This window comes from Amphiura filiformis, chromosome 5, assembly GCF_039555335.1.
Source record: "Amphiura filiformis chromosome 5, Afil_fr2py, whole genome shotgun sequence".
Classification (NCBI taxonomy): Eukaryota; Metazoa; Echinodermata; class Ophiuroidea; order Amphilepidida; family Amphiuridae; genus Amphiura; species Amphiura filiformis.
The window spans coordinates 76,339,437-76,357,349 of NC_092632.1; the positions used below are offsets into that span (position 1 = coordinate 76,339,437).

General features: G+C 35.5%; 1 protein-coding gene across 1 annotated transcript in view; it reads left to right on the forward strand.

Moving 5' to 3' along the window:
* Positions 1–4,776: 4,776 nt before the first annotated feature.
* LOC140153739 (sodium- and chloride-dependent glycine transporter 1-like) overlaps positions 4,777–17,913 on the forward strand; it is a 47,268-nt gene continuing 34,131 nt past the window's right edge. Inside the window, exons 1-2 of the mRNA XM_072176570.1 lie at positions 4,777–5,071; positions 17,640–17,770. Coding sequence (XP_072032671.1) covers positions 17,747–17,770 — 24 coding nt within the window. The 5' untranslated portion in view covers positions 4,777–5,071; positions 17,640–17,746. The remainder of the gene's footprint in view (positions 5,072–17,639; positions 17,771–17,913) is intronic.

Consider the following 17,913-nt stretch of genomic DNA (forward strand, 5'->3'; position numbering starts at 1 on the left):
CTTTTTATTATACAACATAAGCCATTTCTCTTTTTAGGATAAAAGGCAGCCCTGAAAAGGGCTGTTTGGTATGTCTTTCATACTTCTGAAGTGAGTTTACTGTGTGCCCTATAGTTGTGAGCCGAAGTAATTGTTTTGGTTTATTAAAGCTAACGGTTTATTTACATAAATATATTTGATCAACAGACTCAACTTTCCAGAAATAGAAGAAAAGGAGGGCGCAATGAGGGTTCTGTGTTTTTGGGACACCCTGTATAGTCTGCTTTGGTCATTTGGGGCAATTTTCAATGACAGCCAAGCAAGCCATCATTCAATCACGTTTGTATACGTGGAAGGGTGAAGGCTGGGTGAAACGGTCGTCTTTCATTATAACAACCATGATCGATGAGAAGTGCCCATCAGATCTCACTTTACTTGTATACCACAACACCAGTAGGGATTGTATTATTGTCTATACTTTTGTATCAAGAAAGAAGATCTATCCCAGTGTCAATTCTTGTACTTGAGAAAGCTTTTGGGCATTGAATAAAAAAGTGTTTGTTTCTTGACGGGCGTCTGCATGGCAACGGTGGTGTATGTGGATATAATACATTTCTGTAGAGGAACTTGAGGGGCCGGACACGTGGAATATCTATCCAGAGCACATAAGGTAGGCCCATGTACACGTACTGGTATTCGTCGCGTAGAAGTGATGTTGTAACAGGAATTTTAAAACTAGCATAGCAATAGGATAGGTTAAAAGATTTTTTGAATATACATGTATTACATCGCCCTGCACTATACAAGCAGGTTGCACAACTTGCACGCATCACCATGATCACCTGTGTAGGTCTGCAATCATCATACCGCTCTTTTCAAAGATTTTAGACTCTTACAGGGTGCGAGTGATCAGTATGATATGAATACTAGTATTCCCAGAATTTATATGATCTTGGTATTTATCCCGGCCGTTTCTTTGATATCTATGTGTCAATGCAGATACACTCTTTAACAGCGTGGTCAAATTGACCCCATTAACGGCGTAAGTAGTCATATGCACCTTCCTCTATGCTTAAGCCAAAAAACATGCATATAAGACGTTTTCGTCTTTTTTCGTATTCTGTGACAATCAAGCCCAAAGAATTGAACAAAGACTAATTTCAAGTTATGCATTCTAATTAATTTTGGAAAACACATTTCCAATCTTTTTCATTAACCAATTAGGGCCTATAGCAAAAATAAAGAATAGGCCTACATAGCCTAGTACATGCAAATGTGCATGTTTTTGGACCGTTTTCCCTCAAATTGCAAAAATATTAAAATTGGACTTCATTGCCACTTAGAACTAACTAAAGGATTAATAGGGATTTAGCTATATTTCATTTGGCAAAACAGGATGATATTTTTTTAATCCAAAAAATTAGTGCTGTATTTTTTCTGGAATGGGGAGTAGCATCCGGGACTAGATATTTTAACTTAATTATAATGGGCCAATACGTGAGTTTTTAATTTTGTGAAGGTTCATATTCATGTATTATAGATACTTTTATAACACAAACATGATGAAAAAAAGGAAATTACACTTTGCTATTAACGAAGAAATGAGAAGTACGACAAGCGGTTACGAATACGAGGCCATATTTTTTTATACACCGACAGTTGGGTTGGGTAAGGGGTGGTACAATAATTATGTGTACCCCGGGGTGGTGAATTATGGGGGGGGGGTAATTAATTATGTTAGCTTTATGCAAATTAGCTCATGAATAATTAATGAGCTCATAGCCAAATATGACGAAAAATATTTTGATTTACATTTTTGAAGTGTATGAGTAGGCCTACATCACTGTGGCATTTTCATGCAGTTTTAATTTTAAATACACCGCCGTGTTTCTATAATAAAAAGAAATCCGAGTTCATTTGAACTATATTCAAAAGAGTTTATGGACATTTTGGGGCTACTTTTATGGCAAAAAAAAAAAAAAAATGGTTAAAATATGCAAGTTTTCAACATTTGAAACCATTTTATGATGTGTAGGCTATATATAAAAGTTTTTTTGTTGATAGAGAAGTGATTAGTTATCAAAACTGTTCAAAAGATTAGACCTTATTTTGTGTAAATATTTTTTTACATGCATATTAAACCATTTCGTGCCATATGGGGGTAATAGAATAGGGTTAATTAAACAATGTTTAACCTAATTTTTAATCCGTTTTGTGAACCGACAAAGTACAAAACTATAACTATTCCTGCCGGCATTCGCGTCAGAAAAAATGATTGTATTAAAACAGATGTTTTAAATCGCCCAACCTCATTTATCGCTATAGTGCGATGTTCTACGTCATACCCTGGAAAAGTGTAATATTTATATGCAATGTACTTTCAAAACATACGGTATGTCATGCTTTCTGCATATTTTGGAGGAATACAATGGCCTAAATATTCAACAATTTTTTGCCTCATGTTAGCGCGCTAATTTCTATATCACAGCTTAACGAGACTCGTTTGTATATTTTAATTGATATTGATCATTCCATATATATTGTTCTATGATTTTCAATTATGTCAAAAACATGTGGTGACATTAATAAAATTGGGTTTCCTTTTGCTATTCCAGTTTTAAATGTTGAAGCATAGATTTTGAGTTATTATCTCATAATAAAGAGGGGTAATTACTTTTTGGTAGATGTTTACATAAAACTCATAATAAAGAGGGGTAATTACTTTTTGGTTAGATGTTTACATAAAACTGATGGAACGCAGAAGAAATACACAGTTTTAAGGGGGTACTACACCCCTGCCCAATTTTGAGCATATTTTTGCATTTTTCTCAAAAATTATAGCGCAATGGGGACAAGTAAGATATGTATATTATAGGGGCAAGGACTACAACTACTGCACTGGAAATTTTATTTCAGCACAGACAACAGTTGTGGAGTTACAGTCAAATATGAGGGAAAACCAAGATTTGATCAATAAATCAATAACTGTTTGCCTTAAGTTGCTGAATTTTCAGTGCAGTAGTTATAGTCTTTGCCCCTATAATATACATACCTTACTTGTCACCAATGCCCTGTAATTTATGAGAAAAATGCAAAAATAGGCACAAAATTTGCCAGGGGTGTAGTACCTCCTTAAGGGTAGACGCGGTATTGTTGGTCGAAGCAGCCAAAATATCGATTTTCATTTTCTAAATTGAAAAATAACACTTTGATGTTTTACAAAAGTTCATTCTACAAATCATATATTTTGAAAGTTGCTTGATTTATTGTTGTTAATGAGTTATGTACGTTTTACAAAAGTGTTGTTGTTTCAGCCCTATATACAACGTAATTCAAGAACCGCAAGACCTACATAAGTATATCTTTGAAATTTGAATTCTCCTACATACTCGCTATGAAAAATTGAATTGATCAATGCAATTTTTGCCAAAGCTCACTACTACCATTCGCAAGATGCTGTGAACTACCAATCGCAACCGTTTAAGGGGGTACTACACCCGTGACCAATTTTGTGCCTATTTTTGCATTTTTCTCAAAAATTATAGCGCATTGGTGACAAGTAAGATATGTATATTATAGGGGCAAGGTCTACAACTACTGCCCTGAAAATTCAGCAACTCAAGGCAAGTAGTTATTTGATCAAATATTGGTTTTCCCTCATTTTTGACTGTAACTCCACAACTGTTGTCTGCGCTGAAATAAATTTTCCAGTGCAGTAGTTGTAGTCCTTGCCCCTATAATATTATACATATAATTACTTGTCACCAATGCGCTATAATTTTTGACAAAAATGCAAAAACAGGCACAAAATTGGGCAGGGGTGTAGTACTCCCTTTTAAAATGAAGTTGTAGGCAAACTCTTTATTTAATTGCAGATGTAGATGGAATAACAACTTGATGTAGATTGATGTCATTATTTTATTTATATTGAGCAGTGGTTACAGCTGGATGTTATACCAGATCGAAGTGAAGTTAGTAAAATTATCTAAGGGGGGTCTGGGCTCATGTTGCTAAACACTTGAAAGTTGAAAACCAACCTTAAAGCCATATTACAACATTTGCTGAGGAGGACGCCCTCACTGAATTGTTTTAATTCATTTTTTTACACGATTAAATTGTACTTTATTAAACCAATATAGCCTGCAAAAATCAAGACTCTTGGTGCTGTAGTTTTGTCAAAATCCGAGATTTTGAATAAAACGCCGGATTCGGCGCTTTATTTTTACGATGGAATTATTAGTCGAACGCATACACGATGTTCATAACACACAGTACGTACACGGCGTGCGGGACGGTGATATACACAACAAAAGGTCGTACTATAACATGACCGAAGGAGTGGTACGTATTGGCGACATGTGCGCTGGTAGTAAATGCCAATTTTCTTTGCTTTGCCGTAGAAGAAAAGAAAAAAAATAAAAGGGGATATAACATTTTATGGCAAAGAAATGCTAATCTATTTTGTTTGAAAATGTTATAATATGGCTTTAAGTAAAGTGCAACAGCATAAGCTTTGTGCTCCAAGAGACAAGTTGATTGGATAAGGGGCAATAAATTCCACCGCATTTATTGAGATTATTTATTGGGATAACCGGGGATATGAGTTGTCTCATATCCCTGGGATAACAATACACACTCATAAGAGGAGAGAGGAATCACTTGAAATTGCACAACTTCTATACCAAAGGAAGACAATAAACAATGAAGAGATAAACATTTAAAGTACTCATAAAATTGAGAAGTAAAAGACACAGGTGTGTTACTTGGTACCCCGGGGCTTGGTACTTGATAATGCGTCCTCCTGAATACTCCAAAAAAGAGTTTTAACTAGAGGTGGGTCGGATCTTCTCTGGTCGGAGAGTCCGGGAGAGAGTGGTCTTACTAGTTGATGTGAATTGCAGGGTCGGATTTGAGAGCTGTTTTGAAAGTCAATGGTGAAGGCTGGTCGTATGAAGGAGTTTGTTCCATTCTCTGGTGGTTCGGATGAAGAATGAGTTTGCATTTAGCCTCTTCTGGGTCTGTGTTTTAGGCTTGATGTGCATGATCTGTGTGACTAATATCTAGGTGGCCATTCAGGATCTTATAAAAGCAGGTAAGCCGATAACACTTCCTTCTTTCCTGAAGCGAGGACCAATTCAGTTCTTTCAGGATGGCAATGTGATGCTGGTATCTTTCCCATAAGTGTTGGACACAAACCTGGCAGCCCTCTTCTGAACTCTTTCAATGGTGTCAATGTTCTTCTTGGCATAGGGACCCCAAGAAGCTGTGGCATTGTCTTACTTTTTGTGGGGCTTAACTAGTGTGAAGTATAATTTTTCCTTGCCAGATGGAGCACAAATTATAATTATAAACATTTTTCTGCCGAAAGCAGTATGTATTCGAATTGGAACATGAAACACGACTATTGGGCGAAATAATGGCCGGATTGCCATGACAAATCATTCTGTCAAGTACATTTGGGCTACGTTTTCCATGTTGCCACGAAGTTCTTACAGTACAAAATGCTCAATAAGTCTGCATTTCGGGCTAATGAATTATGCATTAGAAAAAAAAATGGCAGGGACGGTCATAAATTCTTTATACGGGGTTGTAGTAAAATGTTTGCCTTGAAGAGTGATTATAAAAATATTTGACTTGATTCTGGAATTTGAAAAGAATATAAAGCTTTGAATGTGTGAAGTTTGTATTGTTTTAAAGAAGTTAATCTGAAATAAGGTATCTGTGAAGGATTTTACGGATATTTAGAGGGCCTGCACCCCCGTCTTACAAAAATGTCGAATTATTTTTGTGAACGGTACCTAAATAGTTCAGCCTGATACGAATATTTAGGGGAGACCGGGGCAAAGTGGAACACGGGGCAAAGCGGAATCATCAGTCGGCTGCGGAGCAGGTGACTACAAGCTCCTCTCTTTGGCTGCATCCTTTTTTGTACTTTGTGTACTTAACCCTCTATCTTTTTAACCAAATATCCCACAGAGTCGTGCGATATGTCAAACTTTTCCTCTGGTCATAAGGAACAAAAATGTCAGTGGTCACATCTCTGTAGGATCATTGGTTAATGAGATATAGTCACTTTTTCTACTTTCTGTACTTAACTCTCTATCTTTTTAACCAAATATCCCACAGAGTCGTGCGATATGTCAAACTTTTCCTCTGGTCATAAGGAACAAAAAAGTCAGTGGTCACATCTCTGTAGGATCATTGGTTAATGAGATATAGTCACCTTTTTGTACTTTCTGTACTTAACGCTCTATCTTTTTAACCAAATATCCCACAGAGTCGTGCGATATGTCAACCTTTTCCTCTGGTCATAAGGAACAAAAAAGTCAGTGGTCACATCTCTGTAGGATCATTGGTTAATGAGATATAGTCACTTTTTTGTACTTTGTGTACTTAACGCTCTATCTTTTTAACCAAATATCCCACAGAGTCGTGCGATATGTCAAACTTTTCCTCTGGTCATAAGGAACAAAAAGTCAGTGGTCACATCTCTGTAGGATCATTGGTTAATGAGATATAGTCACTTTTTTTGTACTTTGTGTACTTAACGCTCTATCTTTTAAACCAAATATCCCACAGAGTCGTGCGATATGTCAAACTTTTCCTCTGGTCATAAGGAACAAAAAAGTCAGTGGTCACATCTCTGTAGGATCATTGGTTAATGAGATATAGTCACTTTTTGTACTTTGTGTACTTAACCCTCTATCTTTTTAGCCAAATATCCCACAGAGTCGTGCGATATGTCAAACTTTTCCTCTGGTCATAAGGAACAAAAAAGTCAGTGGTCACATCTCTGTAGGATTATTGGTTAATGAGATATAGTCACTTTTTTCTACTTTCTGTACTTAACCCTCTATCTTTTTAACCAAATATCCCACAGAGTCGTGCCATATGTCAACCTTTTCCTCTGGTCATAAGGAACAAAAAAGTCAGTGGTCGCATTTCTGTAGGATCATTGGTTTATGAGATATAGTTACTTTTTTGTACTTTGTGCACTTAACCCTCTATCTTTTTAACCAAATATCCCAGAGTCGTGCGATATGTCAAACTTTACCTCTGGTACGTGAAGACGGCCCAATTGGCGCGAGGTTCATATTGGTGCGTATGCACTAAATATGTATCTTGTAAACCTTAAGTTTTGCCTTGCCTTCCTTCGTAATCCTGATTGGGCTGGATAAAAAAATGTGTCCCACTTTGCCCCGGTCTCCCTAGCCTAGGTATATTCGTCTCAGGTCAAGGATTCTCGAGTACTGCTCAGTTTAAGCATCGCTCGATGGGTAAGCTTACTGATTTTCTTATTTTATTACTAGTATATTGTGAAAAACCAAGTAGCTATGGTGTTAGCTCAATATGCTAGGAAAATATTATAACCGATGACTTCATGTTCACTTTTGCTAAATCAGCTGTATTTTTGCTGATAAGGGTGCGTAAATTAGCATTCGATGATGTTGGAGAAACCGCGTCAACTGTTTCACTATTGACATGATTGAAGTAGTAGCACTGACAACGTTCGCCGGCGTACACGACGAAATGATTGCAAATTTACACATTTGTAATCATTTTGACCACAAAATATGATGTGAAAATACAGGTAAGCAACTCGGGGTAAGCAATGAGAACAAGTCCTTTGAAATTTGTTGCTTCTTACTATAGGTATGCCAGGCAAACCTTAGTTAACACATTTGCCAGTCAGCCAAATTCGCCTTGAACACAATACATATATTTACATGGAAATATAAAAGAACTGGCCGGTCAAGGAAACCTACATAAATATGTTGTCTATACCTCACTTAACCCAAATATATGATTTTTTATGGTGATAAGTTACTCGCACATGGAATTTTAGAGGGATTTTGATAGCAGTTCCATTAAAAAAGCTGCTATCAACATGAGGTCTAAGACCTAGAAACACCACCGAAATGCTGTTTTGGGGGAATTTTGCTAGCTGAATCTTTTTGATGAAAGTCAATCTTTGACAAGATGTAACTTAGCTATGGAAAGTGCTATGAAAAAAAGGTTTTCAGTTTTGGCTTTCTTTACTCAAGGGCTTTAATCAATTTGATATATAAAATGATGCAGTTTGATGGCAAATTTGAATTCACCTGGCATACCTACTTACTACAAGCTGAGACTATTGAATGAATTAGGGGTTCATTCATATATTTTCATGACTAAACGGCATAAACAACCGTTTAGTCATGAAAATATATGAATGAACCCCGTTCATCATACCAGAACATTTTGTGCTTCTTATTTCATCAAAATAATAACAAAAATGCCAAGTAACATCATTAAAAACCGTAAATTTCCTTCGTTTTCCCTACCCCGTGATCGCACATCCGGGCCACCGGGCATAAACGCTGTTTATGCCCGGCTCTCGACCAATCACGCGCGCCGTTACATAGCATGTATGTATGAACGCAGGTTTCAACAGCTGCACTCGATCCAACCGCGATCGTATATCGCATATTTCAAACTACAGCGTGAACGCACGACCTTGGATACAATGCTAACCAATCACAAGTGTGTTCCCAGACAAACGAGCACCTAGACCAGTGACTTTGACTCGCGTAGTGAAGCTGACACTGCTTAGCAACAACTTTTACAAGGACGAATACCTGGGCGCAAGCAAGCAGATATGTTCGCGTCTACGGAACATGTTGTATTTGATGCGAGCGATAATGGCGCAGGAATCACACAAACCAGCGCGTCTTTCTCTCCAGTCGCGTCTACGGAACATGTTGCATTTGACGCGAGCGATAATGGCGTAGCAATCATGCAAAGCGCGTCTTTCTCTCCAGATATGAACGCTTTTTTCTCCGCGTCCGACCAACCGACCAAAATACGTGGATACGTGGCTTCACCTACTGCCATGGTTAGGGATGGGCACTCATATTTATTTTATTTATTTATTTATTTATTTGAACAGACGCTTTTGAATCAGCGGCACACGCCTAAATTGGCGGTGCGTGTTAGGTCTAGGTGGTATGTCTATGAGTGCGTTGGCATGGTTGGATTCACTTCCGCGATACTCACGCACAATCGCACAGGCTGGCGTATATCGCGCAATGTACGCAAAAAATTCGTCACGCTATTGAAAGTTGCGTTCATTCAATTGGAATTCCCTCAGCCGAATTCCTACTGAAGACATAAATCATATACACATGTCAGATGTATATTGTATTGGCAAATATCCACACAAGCGTTCATTATAAATTTATTTTGATATTGTCATATTTTATGCCATGTATTATATCCTTAAAACTAACCGGTGGATTTGCGAACAATTTGTCGACATAAATGACGTTATTTTTGGTAATATGCAGACGAATGGCCAAATTAATAGAAAAATACCTGTTGTGATAAATTTATCTGTACAAATTGTCACACTCCAAGTGACATATAGTAAATTTGCAACCCTGCTGTGGATTTGCGAACAATTTGTCGACATAAATGACGCTTGCGGAGAAATTATTAGAAAAAAGGGTTTTTTTGCCTAGGCCTATGCTAGGTATGATCATCAAATTTCCAAGTAGCCTTTATCTGTACAAATTGTCACACTCCGAGTGACATATGGTATATTTGCAACCCTACTGTGGATTTGCGAACAATTTGTCGACATAAATGACGCTTGCGGAGAATTTATTAGAAAAAAAAAGGGTTTTTTTGCCTAGGCCTGTCTAGGCCTAGGCTCATGATACGTGATTATAGCCTAGTTTCCTTGTGTGTAGCCTTCTTCACTCAGTACGAAGGCTACAGCATCAATGTATTGGAAATGCAGGGTCCATCGATCATGTCAGTAAATGAATATGGGCCTTATTTTGTTTAGGGACTGATTATTCGGACTACCACCCGGCATGCAGGTATTCCTGCATTAAATACAACAGAATTATTACCATTGCAAGATGGCTTAAAGCTAGCATTTCAAGTATCTCTTATAAGCTAATAACAAATGGTGCCCGCTGGAATCTCTTGAGGCATTGTCTTTTTTAAAGACATTTCTTGTTTCTGATGAAGTTAAGGGGTACTACACCCCTGTGGTAAATTTGTGACTATTTTTTGCATTTTTCTCAAAAATTAATAACAAACTGGTAACAAAATTTATGTATATTATTGGGGCAAGGAATCCAATTACTACACTGAAATTTCAGTGACTCAAGACAAGCGGTTCCGTATATATGATAGGAAACAAGAGTACACCCTAGCGGTACCTTATTTCTTATCATAAATAACAAACCGCTTGTCTTGGGTAACTGAAATTCCAGTGTAGTAATTAGATTCCTTGCCCCTATAATATACATAACTTTTGTTACCACTGTGTTATTAGTTTTTGAGAAAAATGCAAAAATAGACACAAATATATCGAGGGGTGTAGTACCCCCTTAAGGGATCTAGAATGAGCGTTATGGCGTTTCGACAGTATTTTTTGTGGGACACGAGAGCACCTCAGACGTATCGAATTGCATTCTGAATACGAAGCAATGCTTTCTGATATCAAATAATTATCATTTTTTGAAATTCATGATATAGGCCTACAATTTTTTTTTATATTTCAATGTCTATAATTTTTATTCATTTCAGCAAACAAATTAACAAATTACGAAAATCAGCATCAAATTACAAAAAGGCAGCAAAAATTAGAAATACAAAGTTATGCAGTCACACTACCCAAACATTCTACATGATAAAATTATCAAATCAGTCCAAAAAAATAATAATTATACATAATAGTCCGATACACATTACATCCTAAACAAGACAAGATAAAACAGAAAATTAGATGTCAAATCTCCATTTACGAAAGTGGCAAGAGAGTTTGTTTTTCTTCTTAGCAATGAAATACTCTGTTTCTCTATTTATTTTAACAGATGATAGAATAAGCATAACGAGGAGTTTTTGGAGCTTGGATTAGGTTATCAACCAGATTATTAACTATGTCAGAACTAGAAATATCAAAGTTTGGATTATCAATCCAAATAGAGGGAACATTTTTCGGCCTAATACAAATTTTATGACAAATTATTAAAATTTGATATTTTTCAAATTTTTGATATAGGCCTAGCAGTCCTCGAAATAATTTTTTATAAAATCTAATGATATATTTATACTTAAAGTCTATGTAGCTGGGAGGAAAAGCCGACGATCAATTGAAAATGTTGACCTTTTATATTGAAGATATGGATTTTTTCCCCAAAAAGACCTATATTTTTTTGGTGTTTTGGGGAAAAAATCCATATCTTCAATACGAAAGGTCAAAATTTTCAATTGATCGTCGCGTCGGCTTTTCATCCCACCTACATACACTTTAAGTATAAATCATCAGATTTATAAACTTTACTTCAAGTATACTGTTAAATATCAAAAATATCAATTTTTAATCATTTGCCATAAAATGTATATTACATTGCGAATTTCAAAAAATCAAAATTATTTGACATCAGAACATGGAAATAAGAGATTCTCTTATTTCCATGATCAGAAGGACATTCTTCGTATTCAGAATGCAAATCGATATGTCTGATGTAATCTAATGTCCCACAATAAATACTGTCCAAACGTTCAGCATACCCCTTCCCTTAAGGGGTATAATCCATACAAGATCCCGCCGAACGATTTTTCTTAAACTTCGTACCAATTAAATTTCATCGATATACTTCGAATATCTAAAATAAAAAAGAGGGGTCACGGAGTTAGTTTTCGAGAAATAACCATTTTAAAAATGATGTTTTTGGGAAAAATTAGTACAGGCGTCTATGGGAAAATGGAAATTTTAGACATGTTTTCGATTATAACAAAAAATCTACCCGAACAATTTTGCTTATTTTTTGATATAATATGCGCACTGATAGGATATTTCATTAAAGCTAATAAAAAATAGGGTCACGGAGTTACTTTTTCGCAATTTGAGCAGAAATGGCATATTTTTTGGTTCAAAATACCAGTCCGATATCATAGCGCGTCACTCGCAAAAAACTTGTCGCAGCTCATACGCGCTAAATTGTCCGCGTATGCAGGTGATATCGCAAACACCTGCAACATGACAGTGGGGTGATTTCTTCGGTTTTATTAACCCTCTTGATTCAAAAGTTCTTTATAAATCGAAAACCAAAAGTAAACAAAATGAGATATTTTACATAAATCTGTAATTTCAAATTGAATTGAATTTAAACTTTGTCAATGCTGCCGTTTTTTCTCGTTGTTTTGCATAGCAAAAATACTTGTAGGCCTACCTATGACAACTTTAATGACTTATCCTTCACTCCTATGCAATTTATAAACAATGTTAATTTTTTGCAGGCTATCACTGAATAGGCCTTTAATTATTAACTTAAATATTAGCGGATCCCGTTATTTATCATGTTTAGAATGATATTAATATTACTCAAATATCATCTCATTTTGGGCATGTACCCAGCAAACAAAACATTTTCGACATCATTCGCAAAGGTTAGAAAAGGTTGCAAACGTTTAAATGTCGGGTTATTTAAAGGGTTATAAAGGGTATAAAACGTTTTCAAAACACTCAAAAACGTTATACTGCAAACATTCTAACATAATGTTATTTTAGTGTTGACAAAATATTTTGCAAAAACTATTTGCAAAACATATTTTTACAATAACACTTTGAAAACAATTTAGAAATATTATTGTAGTGTGTTTTCATACAAAACGTATTAAAACGTTTTCATAACCTTTATATAACCCGACATTTAATTTACTTAAATCAAAACCCAAATGTTTAAAACGTTTTAACGTTTTTTGTGTTTGCTGGGACAACTTGGTTTGACCTACTTATCATTCTCGTTTTATCATTAAGTTATAAAGTCAGTTGCACGCGAAGTAAGTCAGATGTGAAAATAGACATTTTATTAAAAACTAAAATTGACTTCATGTGATATATATTTCAAATTACAGAATTTTACCTTAAAATACTATTGAAATAATTTCATTATATTAATAATCAGTAAAATAAGAAACTACTTTATAATAAATAAGTTATATAATACTAGTTTGACATCACCCCTTTTATATATTTTTTCGTAGGCCTACTGTGCCTGTTTAAATGGACAGTATGCATTATAAGAAAAAAAATATAGACCTAGTTTTATAATAATTATATATACCTATTATAGCCTTTATTATTTTTACGTATTATTGATTTCCTCTTGCCCAACCGTTACCAAAATTGAGTTAAATTGTGTTACATTACATTACGAAGTTACACTTTATAGGTAACCAAATGAGAGATGTGTAACTCTAATACCATTTAATTACATCATAATTTTCTTTTCCATGAAATAATACATTTTTTGGATTTCTGAAATGGGCTCACCCTAGTCTAATTAGGCCTAGGTCTATATATTTTGTTATCTTGGTTATTATTTTATCTTTATTTTCCCTAATTATTTAATTATGTCTTCCTTTTTTCTTACCTTTCGTTCTTCTGTCTTTGTTTTGTTTTCGTTTCCTTTCTTCTTTTTATTCTTTCTCACTTCTTTCTGTCGTTGTTATTTATTTGATTGATTACATTAATTTTTTCAGTTTCCTTTATTCTTAAATTTTCTGTTATTTCACTTTGTCTTTCTTTTTTTATCTACGTTTTATTCCTTCTCTTTTCTTTCTTTCTTCCTTTTATTAGTTTTCTTTCTTTCTTTCTTTCTTTCTTTCTTTCTTTCTTTCTTTCTTTCTTTCTTTCTTTCTTTCTTTCTTTCTTTCTTTCTTTCTTTCTTTCTTTCTTTCTCTCTTCTTTCTTTCTTTCTTTCTTTCACTCCTGAACTTTTCCTTCCTTGATTTCTTTCTTTAGTTATTTCTTTCCTTCTTTCTTTATCTTTCTTTCTTTTACAAAAAATCACTGGTACCGGTAAATGGCGATAAAAACATGGTACTCTCGCGTAGCTGAACTTCTTACCAGCGCCTGGCGCACACTCCACGCAGTTTTTAGTTTGACGCGCGCGTGGCGGCAAGAACTGCGGGGAGAAGATTTCACAGAAATTTCTGTTAGAAACGAGTGCGTACTAGACGCGTGGATTATACCCCTTAAGCACCCTGGTTGCTTTTGAGGTAGCAAAATTAAAGTAGTGTTCATGATCACAGATACCGGTAAGTGACCTTTTCAAATTAAAGCTAAACCATAATCTATTTAGAATAGTTAATTAATTAATTAATTAATATTTATTTATTTATTTACTTATTTATTTGCGCTTTCATTATACAGGGTAGCTCCTTCAGTGACAAAGCACTGTGACAATGTAATGAAAAATAGATTTTCTTTATGATGATCGTGATCGATTGCAAATGAAAATATAATTTGACATGAAACTTAAAGCCTACATGCTGAATACATTTATGATTCTACATAAATTAATTAAATCATGTAAAAATGACACAATCATAACTTTGCATTTGATAGAATTGAAACAAGTTAACAAGATTCAGCTGGGGTTGAGGCATTTGTACATATTAATTTATTATGCCTCTTAACATGAAAGCGTATCAGTAGGACTAAGTACCGTAAAATGGGGTAACTTCGGTCAGGGGGGTAACTTTGGTCGGTCAAATTTTTTTTTTTAAATGGTCATATTTTCATACAGCAATATTGTTTTTAGTCATATTTGGTGTCAATTTGTTAAGAAATATATTGGGAAGAAATAATAGTCGCTCATGTCCAATTTCCTCGAAATTTACGAACAGATCAGGATTTTTGACCAAAAATTAGCATTTTTTTAACATTTTTTACAGAAAAAATAAAAATCGATATTTATGAGCATGGGTGTGTGCTTGATTAATTTTTCAAGGCGTCAAATGTCACAAAAAATAACAACTTTCCCATATACAGCGAAGATCAATTTTTTTGATTTTTTTTTTCTTCATGGGATGTAATACTCTGACCAAAGTTGCCCCAAATACGGGGTAACTTTGGTCAGGCTATTTTTAACCCCTAGGGCACCCTTACAAAATTATTTAAATTTTTTTTTTTCAACTTCAAGGTGTAGAAGGGAACCCTAATGTCATAAAAAAGATATAATTAGAAATAGAACTGGTTTTGTTTGGAAGCAGTGGTTTAAAAAGTCTGAAAAGTGCCCAAAGTTATCCCATTTGGGTTTACATCTATGGGATAACATAGATCACCTATGAATTGCACGCAAATTTAAATGCTACATTATATACATATGTTTGAAGAAATCCGAGGCGTGGTGTAGATAACTCGACCAGATCGAATATCAGTGCCATATGACACTGAGGAACTGGACCAGTTCTAAAAGCCATAAAGTTTCATATAGGTCCTAATGAAAATTTTAGCGCTTTTTGTTTTCAACTTTTGTTATCTTATATTTTGTGAACCATTTTTTTGTAGAATTGTTATACTGCAATCCGTGTCCAAATTGAGTGTTTTGATTCAGTTTCTCCGTAGATAGGCCTAGCCAGTTTTAACCTCCGATAGAAGAAAACCATTGATGAGCAGTACGAGTGTGAGCACCAACACTTTGCGTCACTGCACCACACAGTCTGCAATAGAAGTCAAATTACAAACTCGAACTGGCGGTTTTCTTTTATCATCACCATGATGATGCCGGGTGATGATATAGGCAAAAAAAAAAAAGTTTGTTTGTTTATAAATAAATAAATAAATAAATACCGTAAAAACTCGATAGTTAGCATTACTATCGAGCACTTTTAAAACATGCAAACATGAAGAGCCCCATCCACATAAGTGTTAAGGGTTTTGATCAAATCATCGATACACATAGTTTTATACGAACAAGTAGGCTAAACCTGCAAATGTGTGTCTCAACCCCATTAGCTCAGTTGGTAAAGCGCCGGACTTTGGTACAATTTCATGTTTTCAAGAGCGCTCGATAGTAAGCACATATGCTAACTATCGTCGACTTTTATACGGTATAACTAAATAAATAAATAAATGGATTTTTTATTATCATTTTATTTTTTATTTTTTATTTTATTTGGAATATCCCTGCAGCTAGAGCTATTAAAAAATGCTAGGATCATTCATGATTGACTTTAAAAATACCCCTCTCAATCCCCCGAGAATGATTTAAGGAAGCAGCCCCATCATGCACTGCAAACGTGTTATCATCAGAGTTTCAACTGCCACTTTACTTTTCAAATCCCATTGAATTCTGTGCAAAAGATGTTGTTTAAGAATTGTGCGTGTGTCATTATTACTTAGTCGATTTCAGATCTAAAGTGATGTATGGATGAAGGATAATTCACACCTTCTGTAGGTGACATAAAATGTGAAATCGACCAGCATTGTGCATCCGTTTTTATTGTAAATATATCAGTCCAAATTCAAATTTAACCATGTCCGTCAATGCAATGTGCGCGCAGTGGTGTCATGTTCACTCACACAGCTGTGCTAACCGCAAGTCAACACAGTGGCGAGTGCTTCAATCATCCTCTGATCCCCCCTCTCAAAAAAGCAAACAAACAAAAAATACACCGAAAACATTCTGTGTCTTCAATATGCAAAGTAACTAAATAATTTTAAATATATTGGGTTTGTATCACTAGCCTCATCCCAATGGCATAGTCCAATAACATCAATTACATAATCATAGTGCATAATTTGACCGTAAGTTGCAGAGTATGAGATTTTGTACCCACATCTTCAAAGGGCATGCATGCAATGAATGTAGGCCTACAAATGTATCGAGGTTTAGGGACGCACCATTAGATATTATCGGGGGGGCTAGGGAGTTTTTTGAAAAAAAAAGTTTTGCCTCACTGATGAGTAAAAAAAAAAAATTTTGCCTCACTGATGAGTAAAAAAAAAATTTTGCATAAAAAAAAAAATTTCCCCTACCCAGCTCTGTATAAAGGTATACATTAAATTGGAAAAAGACAACTTCGCCGCCGAAGGCGGCAAAAAAAAAATTTTGCCTCCAAAGGCAGCGAAAAAAAATTTCGCCGCCTTCGGCGGCAAAAAAATAAAAATTCTGCCTGACCCAAACTCCATAGCCCCCCGATAATATCTAATGGTGCGTCCCTTAAGAACTGTTCCCCTGATAGATGAGCATGATTCCGAGTGTATCCTTTCTCCATGAACAGATGAATGAAGTGACATTGACCCGAACGAACCATGGTCACATTGAGCGACCTTGGACGGCTCCGAGATACGGCTAGCTGAACTTCCACTTGGCCGAACCGGATAAAGAAAAATCCGCCCTTCCCGCACAAACCCTGGGGACAAACAAACACTTTTTTTTTTCTCAGGCCCAAGGAGTGATACGTACGACATTGGCATTGAACTATAGATGTACATTCGTAACTTCTGGATGCTCATCAATATACCTGAGGCTATGAACTTTATCTGGGTGTATAAAGTAACATGAAGTTTTCCATCACAGTAGATATGGCATGCACATTATGATAATATTACAATAATTTCATTGACTCTTGCGAGTTTTGCGCATGCTCATACAACCGAGGTAGTCTCGGTCCCAGACTGCATGTGGCTTAATTGCGAGCTTTACATAGGAACGAGATAACCGGCTGTGAAAGAGACTACACGCACTGATGAATGATGTAGCTGAGGGATGAACTTTACTTACACTACACACAGTCTATAGTAAAAGTTGTTTTATTCCATAGCAGACTGCGTCAGTTTAATTTATTATTAATGTGTCATTAATTAACAGAATCTCGTCGGGATAATAATTAACATAAACAAAAAGGACATTTTAAGGAAATTGATAAATTCCATGATTAAAGAAGATCTCAGCCGATCAGGTGCGGGAAGATTACCATGAGCAAGACCGACAATTATGTGGTAAGTAGACCAGTTCTCCTATACATGCGTTTTTGAATCAAATTTTCAAGCAATTTTTAATTTCAAGTCAGTTTTGTGTGGGAGTGTCTTCGTGTCGCCTAAAGAATATTCAAGAGGCACTTAAATCCCTTTATAGGGCCTAT